The 18,834-nt window shown below is 54.0% G+C and overlaps 8 protein-coding genes across 8 annotated transcripts; 4 read left to right on the forward strand and 4 right to left on the reverse strand.

Moving 5' to 3' along the window:
* Positions 1-613: 613 nt before the first annotated feature.
* On the reverse strand, positions 614-1,283 carry CONPUDRAFT_70771 (uncharacterized protein; the record flags this gene model as incomplete). Its single annotated transcript, XM_007767212.1, has 3 exons — positions 614-844; positions 908-974; positions 1,042-1,283. The coding sequence occupies 3 exons, from the start codon at positions 1,281-1,283 to the stop codon at positions 614-616; spliced, it is 540 nt and encodes a 179-aa protein (XP_007765402.1).
* A 1,439-nt stretch (positions 1,284-2,722) lies between these two features.
* CONPUDRAFT_150891 (uncharacterized protein) lies at positions 2,723-4,144 on the forward strand (the record flags this gene model as incomplete). Its single annotated transcript, XM_007767523.1, has 1 exon — positions 2,723-4,144. The coding sequence occupies one exon, from the start codon at positions 2,723-2,725 to the stop codon at positions 4,142-4,144; it is 1,422 nt and encodes a 473-aa protein (XP_007765713.1).
* A 220-nt stretch (positions 4,145-4,364) lies between these two features.
* On the forward strand, positions 4,365-6,083 carry CONPUDRAFT_135523 (uncharacterized protein). The gene is made up of 3 exons (XM_007767524.1): positions 4,365-4,400; positions 4,452-4,508; positions 4,567-6,083. The coding sequence occupies exon 3, from the start codon at positions 4,609-4,611 to the stop codon at positions 6,040-6,042; it is 1,434 nt and encodes a 477-aa protein (XP_007765714.1). The 5' UTR covers positions 4,365-4,400; positions 4,452-4,508; positions 4,567-4,608; the 3' UTR covers positions 6,043-6,083.
* Positions 6,084-6,643: 560 nt separating this feature from the next.
* Positions 6,644-11,437, reverse strand: CONPUDRAFT_163122 (uncharacterized protein). The gene is made up of 6 exons (XM_007767525.1): positions 11,302-11,437; positions 9,155-11,240; positions 9,048-9,093; positions 8,440-8,987; positions 8,251-8,356; positions 6,644-8,196 (listed from the first exon to the last, which is right to left on the reverse strand). Exons 2-6 carry the CDS (start codon positions 11,195-11,197, stop codon positions 7,346-7,348), a joined length of 3,594 nt encoding a protein of 1,197 aa, XP_007765715.1. The 5' UTR covers positions 11,198-11,240; positions 11,302-11,437; the 3' UTR covers positions 6,644-7,345.
* A 561-nt stretch (positions 11,438-11,998) lies between these two features.
* On the forward strand, positions 11,999-12,779 carry CONPUDRAFT_150894 (uncharacterized protein; the record flags this gene model as incomplete). Its single annotated transcript, XM_007767526.1, has 2 exons — positions 11,999-12,382; positions 12,681-12,779. The coding sequence occupies 2 exons, from the start codon at positions 11,999-12,001 to the stop codon at positions 12,777-12,779; spliced, it is 483 nt and encodes a 160-aa protein (XP_007765716.1).
* Positions 12,780-13,442: 663 nt separating this feature from the next.
* On the reverse strand, positions 13,443-14,147 carry CONPUDRAFT_163123 (uncharacterized protein; the record flags this gene model as incomplete). Its single annotated transcript, XM_007767527.1, has 1 exon — positions 13,443-14,147. The coding sequence occupies exon 1, from the start codon at positions 13,812-13,814 to the stop codon at positions 13,443-13,445; it is 372 nt and encodes a 123-aa protein (XP_007765717.1). The 5' UTR covers positions 13,815-14,147.
* Positions 14,148-14,961: 814 nt separating this feature from the next.
* On the forward strand, positions 14,962-15,219 carry CONPUDRAFT_150896 (uncharacterized protein; the record flags this gene model as incomplete). Its single annotated transcript, XM_007767528.1, has 2 exons — positions 14,962-15,051; positions 15,133-15,219. 2 exons carry the CDS (start codon positions 14,962-14,964, stop codon positions 15,217-15,219), a joined length of 177 nt encoding a protein of 58 aa, XP_007765718.1.
* A 2,204-nt stretch (positions 15,220-17,423) lies between these two features.
* Positions 17,424-18,090, reverse strand: CONPUDRAFT_70775 (uncharacterized protein; the record flags this gene model as incomplete). Its single annotated transcript, XM_007767213.1, is given in 4 exon segments — positions 17,424-17,486; positions 17,506-17,643; positions 17,720-17,786; positions 17,855-18,090. The coding sequence occupies 4 exon segments, from the start codon at positions 18,088-18,090 to the stop codon at positions 17,424-17,426; spliced, it is 504 nt and encodes a 167-aa protein (XP_007765403.1).
* Positions 18,091-18,834: the final 744 nt, after the last annotated feature.

The raw sequence follows: 18,834 nt of genomic DNA on the forward strand, positions 1-18,834 counted from the left end.
AGCTCACCCGACGGTATCGCGCGCCGCTTGTAGCCTTACGTCATACGATGATCATTCTGATCTGATGACCATCCGCCCGCCCGTCTCCCACATTGTCAGCTCACTCGACATCATCGGTTAACTTAACCATCCCCGCTATACTATTAGATTATCAATCCGCACGCAGGCATCCGCCTCCCCTCCCGCGCAGTCAGCTCCCCCGATGCCCTCGTCTTACTTTAAGTACCCTTACTATGCTATTATTTAGTTGCCCATCTGCTGCTTATTTCCTTCCTCCTAGCCCGCTCAGCTCACTCCAGGCCATCGCCTTATCTTCACTGTTCCCCGCCACACTACTATTGTATTGACCACCCGCGTCCCGTTTACTTACTGTCCCGCCAGATGTCAGCTCACTCGACGGCCTCGCCAAACGAGCTGATTCTCCGCTGACTCGACACCTGTCGCCTCTCAAAAGTCCGCCCGTCCGACGCCATCGCCTCAGAACCTACGGCATGGGCTGCTACGGTATCGTGCTTGTGGCATCATAATCTACTTAATAGGATGGGTGTGATGATAGAAGGCGTCTTCGCTATTCGCAAACAAAAATTTGTGAGACAGCCAGCAACCCTCATCATCATACAAAACTGAAGGGCCCCCCGATCGTCCCGGCTGGTGTGCGCGCAGGGTGAGAAGCCAGGGTAAACACGAAAGTTACGACGACTGCCTCCAACATGGTCTCCCCTTCACTAGAAACTTCGAGTTCTCCTGTAGTTTCCGGTCTGTCCCAAGGAGCTTCAGGTCTACGGTCCCATGGCGTGTTGCTGAACGAGGCAATGGCAGCCTTCGGTTTCTGCTTCGTTTGAAGCTGGGAAGCCAAGGGCTTTCTGAGCATAACATCGAGAAGAAAGAACATAGGGAGTTTGCTTACCTTCCACCCGCGATCTTCGCTCACCCATTGGAATGTATAACCATTCGAATCTGTAACCTCCTTGTTTCTGTGGAATCCATGATGAACCCTATATGTCTAATCGAGGCATCAGCAGCTTACTTGACTTGACTTACTTTATGAACTTGTTCGCATCGGTTTCTTCGTCATTGAAGTTGATCTTTGTGAGAGCTCCGCTATCCAAGAGCCCCCAATTTATCTCTGCCAAAATGGGGGCATCGCCGAATTGCTGGTCGAGTGCAGCGAGCTTCCGGATGGTAGTCATATCCTTGTATCTCTTCCATTGATAGACCTCTTTCCCAGAGTCATTCACCAAAGTGGAAGGGTTTAGGCCAGGTTCGCGAAGAGTTAGGAGCATATGGGTGATGGTGCTGTGGGACAACTGAAAGCGTTACGACTGAAGTGTGCAGCATTACGAACGTCTATATATGTATCGCTGGAATGACCGCACAGCAGCATTGCCATCCTTGTCCGAATCAATGATGCTCCACCTGTCCATTCACACGCGGCATACAAATTGTTAGCAGGAACGACGACGGTACTTTTTGGGAGCCGAAGTGTGGCTACATTGCGCAGCTGTGTAAGTAATTCCTACAATCATAAGCTCGAAGTACGATACATGTGCGGCGATAGCAAGTGGCGGAAGGCTACAACCCGATAAAGCGGACGTTTTGAACCTAAATGACGCCACACTGGCCATCGACGTGCTCGACCTCAACTCGCGGCAAACGAGCGATATCTCTCCTCCCCAAATTTCTTCCCTCCGTTGCCCTAACATGAACATTCTCTACACCGCCGATGCGGATTTATCGACCTTATGGATGCCAACATAGAATGATCGTCCAATGGGCCCAATGAGGTTTGCATCACACATTACCGACCAGAATGATCCCCTCTACCCGCTGCAAGTCCAGCTCGTCTCATGGGCGTCTTGAAGAATTTCGACGCACTGGGAGACAAGCAGATGCACTTCGTTTCGGTCGAAAGCGTCAAGTTTGATCCCCATGACGTCTCCCCTAAGACTCCGTCTCTCCGGTCTTTGTCGTTCCTAAAACTCAAAGACCTTGAAGGTCCATTTCTTCCGATGATCTGCGAGGTCAGCCAATCCTACAGTGGGTGAGGTGACATCTTCGTTGAGAGATGAAAACGCTCTTTGGATAGCCTTCTCAGACCCTCTCCACATCTCTGGGATTCCAGCGGGACCGCCGCTACCCCGCATGCTCCAGGGGTTTGAAGGTAACCTTATCGTAATCAACAACTACCCAGGGTTCGACGACTGGTTTCTCGGAGTTATGTCGCCTCAAACCCAGGAAGATGGACAGTTCATGTGCCCTCAACTTGAATATTTAGAATTGAATGGTCACCACTTCACTGCGAGAGCTGTACTACGAGGCACGCTATGTCGATCCCAAAACTCAGATAGAGTCGCTCCGCAGCTGTCTACTAGCTAGCAGCGCTGATAAGATTTTGATGAGATTGACAGTAGACTCAATTAGGCGAGTCGCGATATTTGCAACCGGGCAAGCCGTTCGAACTCCGCCCACATTGTACGACGACGCGCCGACGCCCCTCCTTCAGGTTTTCTTGCCAATCATCAGGAAACACTGTCTGCCCTCGGCACTGCTCAGCAATCTCATACAAAAATAGGGCGCCCTACACGCAGCCAGTTCGGGCGTTCTCAACGCATCAAATCTCTCTCGGAAGGAGCACATACTTGAGCTTGATTCAGTGAGTTACACGTCTGCTGAGCTGAGTTTTCTTCTAACGAGAAGGAAAAGTCCGACGTTGGAAAAGAAAATGTCGATCCCCAACAGCCGTTCACCTATCGTAGATCTACCTCCTGAAGTTCTCCTGATGATCTTCAAGCACGCTAGCCAGCCTCGAACATTTGAAAAGAGCGAGCTCGAAGCTGATGCCCGCGGCGAGGCAGTAGCCATTGTACATGCGAGTTGCGAGGCGGAGAACACTGCACACGCACTTCCTTTTGTGTGTCGACGATGGCACAACGTTGCTGCCATGGAGTCGACTTACTGGAAGCACCTAGACATCAACATCGACGGCTCTTCTTTCATCCCTGCCATTGTAGAGACGTTCTTTGTCGCTTCCAGGAATTCTCCTATCTCAGTCACCATTGTTCCTCCTCTGGGGAAGTCCTGCTCGCTCACTGCATCGCAGGAGCACTCCAGGTGGCAGTTCATCATGGCTAACATGTCGCTGCATCTCGGTCGGCTGACCAGCCTCTGCATTGAGACCTATTACCGCTCGACATCCGTCATCATTAGCCGCTTTCTGGACGGTGCCACCCTATCACTCGAAGATTTCCGACTTACCTCTCATGAAACGGACGACACCTCCCCCCTTCAAATTTGCTCGCTAAACCTCACTTCAAGCCGCCTGTATGAACTACACATCGACGCCGGAAGCTTTGTCAGCCTTATGGAATCCAACATACAATGGCCATCAGAGGGGTCTACCGACTTGAACCTCAAACGATATCATCCGATATCTGCTTCTCTCGCTCTGAGCCCGGCTCATCTCATGGCTGCCTTGCAGAAGTTTGGGCAAGGGCGTTCGTGCCGCCAGGTCGCTATTGATGAAGTACAATTTGGCCCGGACGACTCCCCTCCTAATGGGATATCCCTCCCCGAAGTTTCATATATCGAGCTTGTTGACATTCATGGTCCCTTCATACCATTAATCTGCAATGCAATCAGGCAGAGCTCCCAAATGGAAAGCATGATCGTCAGGGGATGCAGTACTCCCTCGCGCAGCCCCCTTCTCGGCTACGAGCTTCTTATCAGGGACATCGACTCGAGCGTCTCCTTGCTTCGCATGGTGCAAGGATCAGAAGTGGCTTACCTGGACATTAGCGAATGTGACGGCTTCGACGACTGGTTCCTCGGTGCACTATCGCTTCGCGGCGAGGCGGACAATAGTGTGACATGTCCAAACCTGTCACGCCTCGAGGTTAGCGACTGTACGTTCTCCGCGAGTGCTCTGCAGCGCATGTGTGAGATGCGGCATGAAGATGCTCCCATCAAATACATCAAGGTACGCTTGGGTTCAAAGCTCGACGATGACTCAAGAAGCTGGTTCGAGAGTCATATCGAGGTGTTCGATTGGGAAGAGAGGGCGTCGTCAAACTTTGAGGCGATGTCGGCTCTCGAGCAGCTGCTGTCGAGGGTGGTAGATATCTCAAACTTGGGGGCGGGTATATAAATGCTCAGTATCATCACTACTTGTTTTGAGTTATGCTTCGTCAATCAGGACTGAGTCATTTCCGAGGTTTCTGAAGGTGCTGACGCATTTTTGTTACGATCACTTTTCACGCACGATGCAAGTCTTCGGGCCGGTCAAGCGGAGATTTGAAACTCCGCATGTCTCGTTCGCGACGCGGCGTTGAACCTGAACGTGTTCTTTAGTCGCTGGTGAAGAATATTGCATTTCAACTTTCTTAAGGAGCTTGAGTAGATTTGTAAGTCATTGAGCCCTTCGTGCCAAGCTCTCTTTGAACATACCCGCTTAGGTTCCTGATCTGCTGGAGTGGCAGCCGCAAGCACTCGCACAAGTTGAAAACGTGACGGTGAGATTTCAAACTTAACTTGTTACCGGGGAACTACGAAGTTCTTATAGGAAAGTAGCATTCTTGTCCCATACTACAATGGCAACGGCTACCACCCGCGATGTATCCCCCTCTCACTCTCCCATCATGGACTTGCCGGCCGAGGTGCTACTCGAGATCTTTGATTGGACGAGCCGAGACCGGCCGGTCAGAGTGCCCGGCGACGACCTCAGCGTCCAGTTTTCAAAGCGTATACCATTTCCACGAAGCTCAAACGACGATGTCCACCATGCGAGCGCTCGCCATGGTCTGTAGACGATGGCTCGACGTCCTTGCCATGCGGCCGGAGTATTGGGAGCAGCTCAAGATCAACATCGACGGCCCTACCTTCATCCCCGCAGCCATAGAAACTTTCTTTGTAGCTTCTCGCGATAACCCTATCGAGGTCACCGTATACCCTCGCGAGTTTGAGCCGTGCACCCTCACTGCTGCCCAGGAGCGAGACCGGTGGGCGCTTATTATGCGACACATGGCACCGCACCTTGGGCGGCTTTCCCGCCTTTCCGTCACAGCCTACTTCCGCTCCACCATTGTCTTCATCAGTCAGTTTCTCGATGGGGCCACACTTACCCTCGAGGAACTGGAACTCGACTCGCGTCAAACGGATGATTCCCCCCTCCAGATATCCACTCTCTGTTTGCCGGACATCGAGAGCCTCCACACCGACGCCGAGAGCTTTGTTAACTTCATGGACGCCATAGAATGGCCGTCTGGTTCTGGCACGCTTGGAAAGATTGACATTACTCGATACCGACCGGAGTCCCCGCTCCCCGCAGCAAGCCCAGCTCGCCTTATTGCCGCTCTGGACAAGCTCAATGGCCTGCGCGTGTCTAGGTATATACTTTCAATCACAAACGTCAAGTTCGATCCCAACGACCTCCCTTCTGATACTCCATCGCTACGTTCCGTAGCGCTCCTCACACTTGAAGAGCTCGAGGGTCCATTCGTACCGATCATATGTGATGCTACCAGATCAAGCGTACACTTGGAGGACATTCATATCAAAAAGTGCGAGACCCCTACGTACAGCCCGCTACCGCCCGGGAACCTCCACATCTCGGATATACCATCTGGGCCGTCACTACTCCACTTGCTTCAAGGGTTCCAAGGAACAGACATCATTCTCTATGACTGTCAGGGGTTCGACGACTGGTTCCTCGGCGTGCTGTCGGCTCGCAACCAGACGGATGGTCGCTTTCAAGCATGCCCGAACTTGCAAAACTTGGAGCTGCGTGACTATCGCTTCTCTGCAAGCGCTTTGCGGCGCATGTGCCAGTGCGAAGCGCGGTACGATAACACTCAAACTCGAATCAAGTCGATTAGCGTCTATGGCCCGAAACTCGATGATGAGTCTAGCGCCTGGTTTGAGTCGCACGTCGAGGATTTCAGCTGGGAGGAAAGGGAACTGTCGGAGCTGGAAAGGCTTCGGAAGCTCCAGGAGTTGTTGTCCAGTATGGGTGGCCTGGGGAGTTTGATTCCGGCGACACAAATGTAGATACTTATAGTCCCCAGAGCTATCAGATGTCGGAACTCTAGACTTTACCTCATATATGTTGCTTACGGCTGAACGCATGCTATTGTTACGTACTAAAGAGTAATAAAATAGTTGAAACCTTGCAGTGGCTCGACGCTGGAACCAGAGCTGACTCCCTACCCGAAAGCGGCACTCACGATGTTACGAACAGCACCGATTGCACCTGCGCTGGCGACACTATTGCTAGCTTCCGCAGGACGACAACCAAGGATAAACGCGAACGTCACGAATATGGCTTCCAACATGTTCTCCCTTCGGAATTGATCCTCCTGTCTTGCAATTGTCGGGTCTCGGCCCAGAAGATTCACTTCCATTCTCAAATATTATGTCCTGCTGAACTTCAAGACGATGGTTGTATGAGGTATCTTCGCCCGAGAAATATCTTCTGAGCATTCGAGAGAGAAGGGAACACAAAAACAACCCGCCCGCCTTCCACCCACGTCCTTCGCCGCTCCCGCTCGAGTTTATCGCCCTCAATATCCGTAGTTACCTTATTTCATATACGATATGGTGCGTCCTCAGGCCTCAGACGTCACCCGCGTACTGAGCGTCACTGCACAGAAAGAAATACAAATTACGAGGGGAGCAATTAGATACAAGCAGGCAGAGTGGGATACGCTATAAAAAATGACGATGCAGGTGCGGGACTACGTAGGAACTAGTGCGGGTGCAGGTGCAATAAAAGAAAGCGGAAGACCAATAAGAGCGCTGTACGGCTCGGAGGGTACGATAGCAAAATGGGAGAGATGGTGGATAACGGGAAGAGACGGGGCAGCCAGCGCTATCCAGGAGCAGACGGGAGTGCGGGTACGAGTACGGGTACAAGAAAGAATGCGAGTAGGAAAGAAAGGTGTAGCCAATCAGAACGGAAAAAGAGGAATCGCTAGAGCATTATGGAGCACATGAAGAAAGGGAATGAGAAAGCAGGGGTCAAGGATATGCGTACGAATATCGAATTAGGGTGATTAACGGGGGCAACAAAAAGAGCAAGAGTCAATTACAAGTCATCAACGCAAGGTCGAGGCAAGGTCCAAAAACGATTAGATAGACTAAGAGAAAGTGTACAGACGAACAGCACGAAACGAGAACGCAGCTGGAACCAGACGGAGCAACGACGACACCGTGGAAAGAACTAGACAGGCTCGAGAACGAACGAGCCATATCACCAAACGACGAACATGACCGAGCAAAAGAAGGTAACAAACTTCTGCTTCCGACCACCACCCAGCCCCATATCCTTCGCACGCGCGAGTCCCGACACGTCTCAACGAGAAACGCCGTTCGCAAGAGAATGCGAGCTGCGCGCGAAGGACTGATGCTGGAGCTGATCGGCACCATAAGGTCGGCCCGAGCCGCCGTTGCCACCGCCACCGCCACCGCCGTTAGTCATCCACGAGGGCGGCGCCGACTGGTGCTGCGTCATTGCAGGGGCGGTCGAGCTCGCTGATATGGGCGAGAGGGTGTGATGCGAGTACGAGTGCTGTGACGCATGGGGCTGGGAGGCATACATCGTCGGTGTGCCGTTGACAGGCGCCAAGGTGGGCGCCTGTTGCTGCTGCTGCTGCTGCTGCTGCTGGGTGGAAGGGGGCGGCCGAGCAGGCTGTTGCTGGGGCTTTTGTTGACTCAACTTCGTCTGTTGATTCAGCTTGCTCATTTGCTTCGGCTTCGCCGAACGTGCTGTCTGCGTTGGCGTCGCGTGAGGCTGAGCCTGTGGCTGCGGTCGGGGTTGCGGCTGTGGCTGCGGCTGGGGTTGCGGCTGAGGTTGCGACTGGGGTTGAGACTGGGGTTGCGACTGTGGCTGAGCCTGAGCCTGGGGATGGGGATGAGATGGCTGAGGCTGCGGAGCGCCGCCCGACGTGTCCATAACGCCCATGCCCTCAATCTGGAACGAACCCTGGTGCACGCCCGACTTGATATCGAACGTGTCTGTCACAGCGGGCGGCGCTCCGTTGGAGGAGCTCCCAGACGACTGCTGCTGCGTGCGCCGCTCGCTGGCATTTTCGGCGGCACGCGCCGAGGCGCGCAGCATCTCGATGTCGATCTTTGTGGCCTCAGCGGGGTTGCCGCCCTCCGCTTGGAGAACCTTGTCCCGCTTGCGAACGAGCTTCGCGTAATCTATCCCGCGAACGTCAGTAACCACAGAAGCGGCGTGACAATGATAAAACGTACGCAGCCCGCAAGCATTGCACAGCGTCCTCGCCCCGTCCGGGCCGCGGCGCCACTCCGGCGTCTCCCTGATATTGCACGAATGGCACTTGCCCGGCGGCGTCGCCCTCTGAAATGCCAGCAGAACGCAAACATAATAAGCACCCTACTGCATGCAGTCTCGAAAAGAACGTAGGGAATAAGCAAACTCACGCTTCGCTTCCTGTACTTCGTCTTCGTCGCGTTCGCGTTGGAACCCCCACCCGAGCCCGCCCCGGACGCGTTGCCCGCGCCATTCGCGGCAGCCATACTGGTCGTCATCGCCCTCTTGCTGCGAATGGTCTCCATATCCCTTTCCGCGGCCGTGCGCTTCGCGCCGTTGAGCTCGACGCCAACCGAACCCGACGCGACCTTCTCACCCGCCGCCGCCACCGCCGACGAGGACGCGGGCGTCTTCGCGCGCAGCGGCCGGAGATGCGTCTTGCTGTCCGACGCGGACGTGCCACTGTCCCCGTTGATGTCCTCCCAGGGCCTCTTCGGCGGGCGGTCTGCTTGCGGCGGGTCCACGTCCATGCGCGAGCTCGAGGAGCTGCTTATCACCAAGGGCACGGGCAGGCTGCGCGATTTGCCAGAGTGTAGCGACGGCGAAGGACTCCGCAGCTCTTCGAGAAGACGGACGACCTCCGAGGCGCGATGTGTCATCTCTTCCATCTCTTCCCTCGTCGGCTGGACTTGCGCGCCAGTAGCGGAATGGTGTTGTGCTGTGGTTGCGGGGTGAGTAGATGGATGGGACAAGCGAGCGACCGAGGGGGATCACGCACCATATTTATTAGCAAAACTGTAGAGTGCATTGCAATGCTCGACAATCTTCACATACGAGCATCCGTCAGCACAAGCACTCACAGCATATAAATCCAATAACACTCACCTCTTTCCAAATACTCTCCCGCACCTTCTGCACCTTCACCTCCTGCGTATCATCCGCAGACCTACTATGGACCGGAGCACGCGGCGGCGCACGCGACATGGGCTGCTGTGGTGGCTGCTGAGGCTTCATGAAAGGCGAAGGCCGCATATTAACCTCCGGAGGCGCCTGTGGGCGAGGCGTAACCTCCGCACCCGCACCATAGCCCTGACGCTCAGCCCCCTGGTTCGCATTCAGGCTCTGGCCTTGACTCTGGCTCTGGCTCTGGCTTTGGCCTTGACTTTGGCTGGGCAAGGGAGGCGCCGGCGGCTCGACGTGTGCAACGACAGATTGACGTGGCTCAGGCGGCGGCAGCTGTGGAGGGGGCGCATGGTATTCCTGTCGCGCCTCGACGGGCGTAGCGTACTGGTGCCTCCCCTCAGCAATGCTCGAAGTGCTCGAAGGCTGCGGGAGATAAGGGGGTCGTGAATGAGGGGTGACATGCGGTGGGCGCGTGTCGTATGCCTGGGCTTGGTGAGCTTGGTGTGTCTGGTGTTGCGGCTGGTGCGTTTGGTGCGTCTGGTGCGTCTGATGGCTCTGGTGCGTCTGATGGACCTGTTGGTGCGTTTGGTGCGGGGTCTGGTGATTATGGTTTTGACTCTGGCTGTGACCCTGGCTGTGGCCTTGTCCGTGGCTCTGGTTCTGCTCCGCCCGGGAGAGCGGAAGCATGGGCCGGAGCTCCGTGGTCTGCGGATATGACAGAGATTCGACAGCCGTGGTTGGCCGCGAATCCGGCGTGTACGTCGCGCGCATGTCGGCAGGCTGTGGTGGCGCAAAGGACTGAGGTGGTGCGCTGGGGTACCCACGCTGCTGAGCCCCTTCAGGAGGAAGGTACGAAGTTGGAGAAGCATAGACGGGCGCCTGCTCGGTAGGCGAGTGATACGAGTTTTGGTGGGTGGGTGGCTGCGGTCGCACACCATAGTGAGTCAACCCGTTTTGGACGACGGGGGAGTGGTACTGGGGCTGCATGCCGTTAGGTGTGCCATGCATAGAGTGCGAGGAGGAGGGGGGATGGTAGTGGCCATGAGCGGATGGCGGAGGCGGAGGAGGCGCCCGGGGGGCCTCGTTCGACGCGATGCTGCTCGCGAGGCTATTTTGATGATGGTGCGCCTGATGAGCCTGATACATGCGGCCTTGCGGGTCGATAAAGGAAATCGAGGAAGCTCGAACATCAGTCGGCCGGTGGTACGCTTTCGGAACATCTGCGGGCGAGTGATTCATCCGAGCAGCATCCGCCTGCGTGTAGCCGGGCTGTGAATGTATGCTTCGAGAATCGGACGGCAACTCGGATCGCGACTCTGGTTGCTGAGCTTGGCGGGGATCATAGCTGAATCGACCAGAATCCTCGGTGAAGGAACGTGCACTGTGAGCGCTACGTGGTTCGGACGGCGAGGGACGCGGGTCTACTTGCATGGCCATTAAGGGCGTCGAGCGGGAGAATGGTTGATGAGGTCTATTCGGCTGAACGTGCTGGTGATACTGATTATGCGGCTCTTGGATTGGATGGGACTGCGTATGAGGTTGGGTCCAGGCGGGCTGGGGCTGTGGCTGTGGTGGGGCCATGTGGGGGTTTCGTTGAATTTGCTGCGTGTATGGAGACGCCTGCGGTGGCTGCTGGGGAGCGGGTGCAGGCGCGGGTGCCGTCGGAGGCGGATAGGAATACTGGGAGTGCGAATTTTGGGGAACATGGTTTGGATGGCTCGGATGTTGATAGGTGTGGTTAGTGGCGGGGTGAGTCGGGCCATTCTGCGGAACCACGTCATGGGGTGGCAACTGCTGCTGCTGGTAGTGCTGGTAGTGGGAGGGCGGGTAGGGCTGTTGCACGTCTGGCTGGGCCTGGGGCGGGGGCTGGAGTGGCTCTCTGTCTACGCCTGCTTCTGGGGGTGGAGGACGGTACTTGAAATCGAGCTCCTTGAGGGAGGGGAGGCGGACGTCGGGGACCTGCTGGAGCCCCCCGGAGTGGTGGTGGAGAGGGAGGGCATAGCGCTGTCCGGGCGCCGTCGTCATCGCACCTGGCGACGAGAGCGAGGGGGAGGAGGGGAACTGGAAACTGAGAGGGGGAGGACGAGGTGAGGAAAACAGAGTCGTCGATCGACAAAACACCATCTGACCTGTATCTCACTTGTATCTCCCGATGGCGGCGGATCTTGGAATGAATCTCGTTCAGATTCAGCTCGATCCAGACCACCTGCAAGGACTCCCAAACACCAGGAGGACACGGCCTATCTTTCTCTGCACAAACGTTTTATCCTGCAGCAAACCAGAGGGTCATTCGCGGTCTTTCCTGGTCCAGAAATTCGTTACCCACCAGCGGGACAGCAGGGACAAGGGCAGAAAAACGGGCCAGCAGGGTGGAAATGGTGAGGCAGAGTCGATGCCGTTATCTTCCGGTCCTATCTCCTAAAATGGCCTACATCTCGCACCATATGAGCGGAGTCTCAACCTCCCACGTGTCTGCATCCCCCCAACTCGGCACCCACTCCACCCGCAGCCCGGCCCATACAGCGACCTGGGCGGTCCCATCACGGCGTCTCACACGTACGTTCCATATTCTATGGAGATAACATATCAATTTTCTCGAAAAAGACCAAAGAATTTGTGGCCAAGAAATAAGCTCATAAGCTCGGCGTGGAACATGTCATGTCTTTGTCGGCAACCCCAAATCTCGATAAGCGATGGAATCAAATGAAGCACGTCCAAGATCGGTGATCCCACCCCCGATGAAGATGACAGATCTCTCAAGCAACAACCTCGGTCTCTGTCTGATCTGATGACAGCATCACGAGCCTGCCTAAGGAAAAGTGTAAGATGCAGACAAGCTTCTGGGGATTTGCGTTCTGTCAACCTCCTGCGTCGTTTGCCACACAACAGCGGGATATTGCGACGCATACGAGGCCAAAGTCTCGCGTGCCTCCTTGTGCATGTCGCGTTTGGTTCTCAGATAACGCTCCGCGGATTCTCACCACAAGTCCCAAGCTCACCACCTCGTTCGACTTCGTACAAACACGATGGCTGATCAACGGCACCGCCCAGGGCCCGGATCGAAGAGAGCTTTTCTTCCAGGCTCTCACAGATCACCACGCTCGCGGGGCGTCCCACGAGCCTATCACTCGAACCGTGCTCGAGGCGATGACGCATCCGCTCGAGACCAGGTCGGCGAGAAGAACCCTTGACGCAGTCATGACGCCGCCTGTGAGTGAAAACACGGGCGCTCGAGTCTATCCTCGAACCTTCATTTTGAATTGGGTACCTGCGCAGGAACCAGGGTGAAGGCTACGCCTACGAGAAGCCTAACATCTATCATAAGCATCTGTCATTCTCAGCTAATCCATGGGTAAAAGTGGTTATCGTGGACCTTCAGAGCGGTATAAATGAACACGACTGATAATCGACACAAGATGTCTTCGCGTATTCTGTGCCATACGCGCACCAGCTTCCCGCGTCAAATGAGGCCAATCTTCCAGCGAACCCACGCTCACGCTTTATGAAGGCCGGTGATTTGGTCGGCCCATGTCGAACGACGAACTTTGTCCCCGCAGGCACAACCGCGTGCCCCATGTGGATCATCACCGAGCGTCAACCTTCCTAAACATCGATCATCGTAGAGGTCACAAGACAAAGTTGTTTCTTCGGAACGTTGAGAATCAAGGGTCGTAGACGAGTAATTATTACGGTATGTCCATGAGTTCGTCATTTGTTTACACCTTTACATTTTTCAGGTGACGTGAAAATCGATACCAGATCACACTAGTGCCATGCATTACCGCTCGCTTCCTCCACTACATCATGTTCTACGCGTCATCGGACGAGCTCCAGACTCGACTCAATTTACTGGGACCGCAATCGGTGGCGGGACCTCTTCGTCATCTACCCTGTTCTAGGGATATAAACGTAACCACAATTACGTCCAGCATGTGCAACCCAGCATCAAACACCTCGAGCACAACGGGCTCGTCCGGGTGCGTGATGTGGATCTTCCGCCTGTGGGATATAGCGACCGTGTTTTTATATGCGTCGTCGAGCTGTATTCCAAGGAAGATCATCACACATGAACACATGCTTCCTTCAGTAAAACGAGTCATCGCACTCGCGTAGAACGCCTCGTCCTTCTCATGCCACTTGTACAACATCTGATCAGGCCCCGTCCACGTCCATGCACTAAGTACATGCCACAAATGACCCACGCTCCAGACGATATACATAGCGACAACCCGAACCACAGCAGCTCACTCGTGAAACCACCCTCTCTCCTTCAACCAAACCGTTTCGACTCAACCACCATCCCGCGAATCGTGAACGTCGCGCTCTCGGGCCATCGCCAGTCGATCGTACCGACGACTACGTCGTCCCCGCCGCGGTGGTCCGCGGTGTGGCGCGTGCCGAACTTCCAGGGCGTTTCACAGTGGAAGAGCACGCGCCCGGTGTCGTCGGTGAAGGTCGCTTTGCGGACGTCTTCTTTGTTGACTGTGATGCGCATGGTGTGCAGCGGGGAGGGAAAAAAATTGAGAGCTGAAGATGCTGAGGATACAGCGGGGGCGGTGATGAAGAATGTTGAGAGACCTGAGAGCGATGCGCTTGCTACATTGCGGGACGACGAAGGCGGTGTATCATGCGTTGTGAGCATTGTGTTTCAGGTAGATCATCGGAGGAGTAAGTGGTTTCCGAGACTATCCTGTATGTGTAGTTCTGCGCGTGCTTGAAGCAAGCAGACGACAGCGGCGTTCTCTCTTCTTTCTCTGACATCTGGAGTTGCTGGTGCGAATCATCATCGTAGGCAGTTTGACTTCGGATGATGAGTAGAGACGCCTGGGAGGCCCATAATCGGCTTCAGCTTCAACCAAGCTGGTGAGTGCGAAAAGCTGAAGATGCATGTAGGTCGGCGACCAAAGATCTTGCCACAACCGCTCCATAAGCGATGATTCAAGCAATTGTGTCTACACCTATAGTAACTTGATCTGTTTGTGTTTGAGCAGGCCGGCGGACAATTCCGCAGATGTTCGACTGCGGACTACGTGATCACAAATGTCAAGATTGGCGATGGCTCCTGGAGTGGACCCACAGCTCGGCAAGCAGTTTTTGGTTTAGCTGAGACATGAACAAAGGGGAAGCAACCAAACCCTCCCGCTGAAATCTACGGGTCGGGCAATCTGCCAAGATATCCGCAGGTTAACGGGGAATTCGCATTTTGGGGATGCCGCGTCTGGCGAGCTGTCCAGCTGTCTGGCCGCAGGCGTGGGAAAGGGCGTGGGAACACAAAATTCACCAACCTGTGATCTAGTCGCGTCAGCCACAAGTAGATAGATAGCCCCTGTCCTTCGTATTTGCCCTTATCTCGTATTCTGCCCCTACCTATCCCTACACGTTCGGCGTACAGATCATATCTAATTAAAACCGCTGCTGGCGCGGCTTTTCACACTATGAGGTGGTAGAGCTGCCGCAGCTCACCGGATTGGATCCGGGAGCACAAGCACAAATCCATGTATTTCAAGCACATAATCCGGTGGTAAAACAGGGTGAGCGAGGTGATACAAGAAGGCGATCTGAGACGTAGTTTGTGATCAATCGAGGCACGATGCTGGGGGATGGAGGGCGGGTGACTTCAAGCACTGGCAGGGCACAGGGGTGAGTAACCGCGCACCGAGATAGCTACTGAAAAACAGTTTGCCTGGCAGGGTGCGGGGATGAGCAACCTGGGGCTCCCCGCTACCTGCGTCCTAAAATGCGGGCGACGCACTGGCACCCGAAAACAAGAACAAGTGCCCTGGCAAAGGATGTCGGTTGGCGCAGCGTCTGTTCCATCGCAACTGGAACGGGAGTGTCTGACCGACGCGAGCCCAGACTGGGCTCAGCGCCTCCCGAACGTACGTGTTTTTTGCTATCAGTACCCGGGATTGTGAGGACGTGGTTGTCGGTGGGAGAGTTGCTCGCTGGCGCGTGCGTAGAGCATTACTTCGCGCGCGCCCGGGGTGCTGGCGACACACGAGGGTGTCATGCGCTCGTGCGCACTCGACCAGGCTGGGACTGGTTAGACTAGAGTCATGAAATTTATCACTGGTGGAATTATGGACAAACTCAATGATGGTATCTGCGTGCGACGCGAGCAGCGGTGCATCAGTCGTCTCGGGCTATCCACTTGATGGAAGGATGATTGCTTGCTGACTGGGAGGGCGCGAGTATACGGACTGGAGAGCTGGTGGTGCTGTCGAAGCTGGAAAAGGATGGCTGAGATCGTTGTCGGGCTCGACAGTGTACTGCTTTCCCTTGCTGCTCACTGATGGGGTGGAGGACTGAAGTGCAGGGTCAATACATGAAAGGGCTTCGTCAAGGGCGAGAGCCAAGGACTGAGAACTCGACGTAGCCTCTCGTCGCCTTCGCGTTTGACGTTGAAACGTTGATTTCGCGGATCTGAACTGAACGGTCGGACTGATGCAAATGCGGGGCGGACGGCTGCAATGACGGCTGGACGGGTGGCTGGACGGGTGGCTGGACCGCTGGACCGCTGGACAGCTGGACCGCCGGAAAATGCGGATTCCGCGTTATCCTCGATATCCGGGATCTCGCGTCCGAGATTCCATGACGTCAGGTTTTCGATGAATACGGACAGGGGCTTTCTAGCACGACCAAGCCTAACTTCAATCTGGTCAGGTAGTGCTCGACTAGTTGCTTCCTCGTTAACAGGAAGCTAGATCCGTCATGTCCACTTGCAGGCTCCGAGAGTTCAAGTGCGTGCATTTAAGCAATACAGTGCTGTGGGTTAACAGAAGATAAGCTAGGTACTGGGCTGGACGTGTCGCGTGTGGCTTTCAAGACAGGCTTGATAACAGCAGTGTCCACGCTGAGCTGAGACGAGGAAAAGATACTGGCCGGAGTGTCGGGCCACTCGTCACAACCCTGATGCAATGTAAGTATGGCGCTCCAATAGGATGCTCCGTAGTTAGACTTGCAACCATCTTCTGATCCTACGTTCCTCGCGCGATAGCCTCCGATTCAATACCCTCCGGGTACGCAGCAGCGCTGGCCAGTCACAAGGCCAGCCTATCATACTAACTGCTGTCCAGCTAGTAGTCACATGTAGAGAAATGCAGTCTGTTTGTGGATTGTCAAGGCGACAGGCTGTGCGGTTGAGCGCTCAGTCCGTCGGAATAAAGTATAGTCTTCTATGTTTGATCTCAATTAGACTATCAGTGGATTCGTCAATCTGCTAGCGACGACTTTTCAGGCCTGCTGATACCGATGCTTTGCCACATGTAACCAACAGATATAACGCTAGTCTGTACGTCCGCCAATACATGAGCCTCTCCCAGTCCGACACGCCACCTCTTAACCACCGGCGCCTGGATGCTGCTTACCATCAGCGACCCTGGAATTCTTCATGCTCTCTTTCAGGACGAGCTCGGACGTACATTGTACAGATTCGAGACGCGGTCCAAGCTCTTTGCGTGCAAAGTCGGCAGCGACATCTACAGAGGTCAACACAGAGTCGCACGAATAGATTGGCACCTTAACATTGGCTCTACGACGTTCCACGTTGATGGACGCAAGCTCAAATCAGCCCACTTCTTTCAGGAGGAAATAGGATGGTCAACGCAGTAAATCTTTAGTCCTTACTACACATGGATGAATATTTCTCATATATTATTTCGCTAGTAAATTCGCATTCAAAGCACCAGATGGCGTAGTCTATGAGTGGAAGGTTGTGGGTTCATCAGTCTTGGAGGTAAAATAGACCTCTTCATACTTCGAATCGTCATCCCTCTGATAGAGATCTATTGCAGCTACGTACAAAGAAAGGGCACGATCCCATAGCCATATATTACCCGCCCATAACGCATTTCCTACGTCAAAGCGAGAAGGAGGCTTTGGAGATTTTTCCTGCTGGCGACCATATTATAGATACCATTGTTATGACGTTCGCACATGTGAAGCGCGAAGCAGACCTAAGACATACGTGAATGTGCAGGCCTTTCTTGTGGGGCGAAACACAATTCAAGGTGCGAATGCCTTAGGTGTATTAGTGCAGTGACATTACATGGGTATGATGTGTATTCGTAAGATGTATATAGTTAGTTGAATCTATTATATCAGAGGTCGGAAAATATCGAGTGACATGATGAGAATGGATAAATACGAGTACGTAGGAACTAAGTAAAACTGGGTATTAGAGCGATATAGACGAAGAAGCAGCAAAGTACTGTAGATCGACTTTAATTTATACTTAAACTCGGACCTTGATCTAGACCTCGACCTCGATCTCGATCTCGACTTTGATCCCGACTCCGGCCTCGACTTTGGTCCGCTTGATGTTTGATGAATACCAATGTCATGACAATCGTGTCCGCGACGTGGTGGCCCGCGGGAAATATTTCCAGCGAGGCCTTCTCGTTCGAGCGTAGTAAATGCCAGTGTGGAGGATGAAAGAGCGCGACGGTATGGTGCCCATCCTTTGTGCGAAGCTAACATACAGACATCAGGATCACGAAGGAAATTGAGACGATGGCGGCACAAAACCACCACCCAATTATAGCTTACCTCGTATGTATCTCCTCTCTGCTTCCATTCGTACCGAACACCGTCCGGTCCTGAGAATGTGTACGTGCTATAGAAGTTGAGAGTAAGCGGCTGTTCTGCGTGAAATGTCGAAAAGTGGAAAACCAGAACACTGACTTGTGTATCCACCCCCGCTTCCGAATAAAATGCTTCGACTTCATCTTGTGTCCGTCCACGTGGAACGTCGCCGACTGACCCCAATGCCAATCAATCCGCGCGACGGTGTGCCAGTGACCCCTGTGGATGGTCGTGTGCGACGACAGGTGGGGGGTATTGATCTTGTATACTGTGTTCCCGGACTCATCGTGCAGGTGGGCATGACGAATGTCAGTTTTACCAAGGGTGAGCAGCATGGTTGTGCGGAAGAAAAGGTTGTACGCTGGTGGGGACGAAAAAGATAATGCATTGGAGGCTCATAATTCTGCCTCTAATGAATGATTTTTTGAATTGGCCTGTTGGTTGCCGGAGCGCAGCACCAAAAGTATATGGCTGTTGCCGGTTACTGCGGGCAAAGTTATGGCAGGGCAACTGAGAAATGCTGTACATGGCAGTGCACAAAATATATACCATAGGATTTCTTGTACTTTAATGCTGGAATGACTGTTTGCAACGTTCTCGTCGAAAGTATGGAAGGTCAACATTGCCTGAATTCAACCTGTTCGTAAGTAGAAATCTCCGCAATTTACATGTTTGCAAAACTAGAACAGTAACATACATATGTACGTTGGCAAGGAACACGGATAAAAACGAGGTGTAGATCGAGAGCTGTAGCTACTCCTTCTAGGTATCCGGCTCATATCCGGCTCCAAAGGAATTAAGATGAATCAAAAATCCGAAGAATGAACAGAAAAGGGCGAGACGCATACCATAAGGTCGTATTTGCCCGCGTATGCATGCGATCGGCGCGATACCGGTGTTCCACTTTAGATGCACACACTTTGCGCCTCGCTGGCCAACGGAATGGCTACCAGCTCGAGAGCCGACCAACCTATAAGATAATGCATCTGAGTACCTTCATTCCACGGCTGCCACAAGTTCTCAAGTAGTGGCGCAGATGAAGGAGCACCTCGGAAACAATGAAGATACCCGTAACTAAG

Source organism: Coniophora puteana (genome assembly GCF_000271625.1).
Source record: "Coniophora puteana RWD-64-598 SS2 unplaced genomic scaffold CONPUscaffold_3, whole genome shotgun sequence".
Taxonomy (NCBI): domain Eukaryota; kingdom Fungi; phylum Basidiomycota; class Agaricomycetes; order Boletales; family Coniophoraceae; genus Coniophora; species Coniophora puteana.

Coding starts and splice junctions, on each gene's coding strand:
- CONPUDRAFT_135523 (XM_007767524.1), top strand. CDS start 4,609: ATGTATCCCCCTCTCACTCTCCCATCATGGACTTGCCGGCCGAGGTGC.
- CONPUDRAFT_163122 (XM_007767525.1), bottom strand. CDS start 11,197: ATGACGACGGCGCCCGGACAGCGCTATGCCCTCCCTCTCCACCACCAC. Junction 9,094..9,154: donor GGGAGAGTATTTGGAAAGAG/GTGAGTGTTATT, acceptor TCGTATGTGAAG/ATTGTCGAGCATTGCAATGC. Junction 8,357..8,439: donor CGAAGTACAGGAAGCGAAGC/GTGAGTTTGCTT, acceptor CTGGCATTTCAG/AGGGCGACGCCGCCGGGCAA.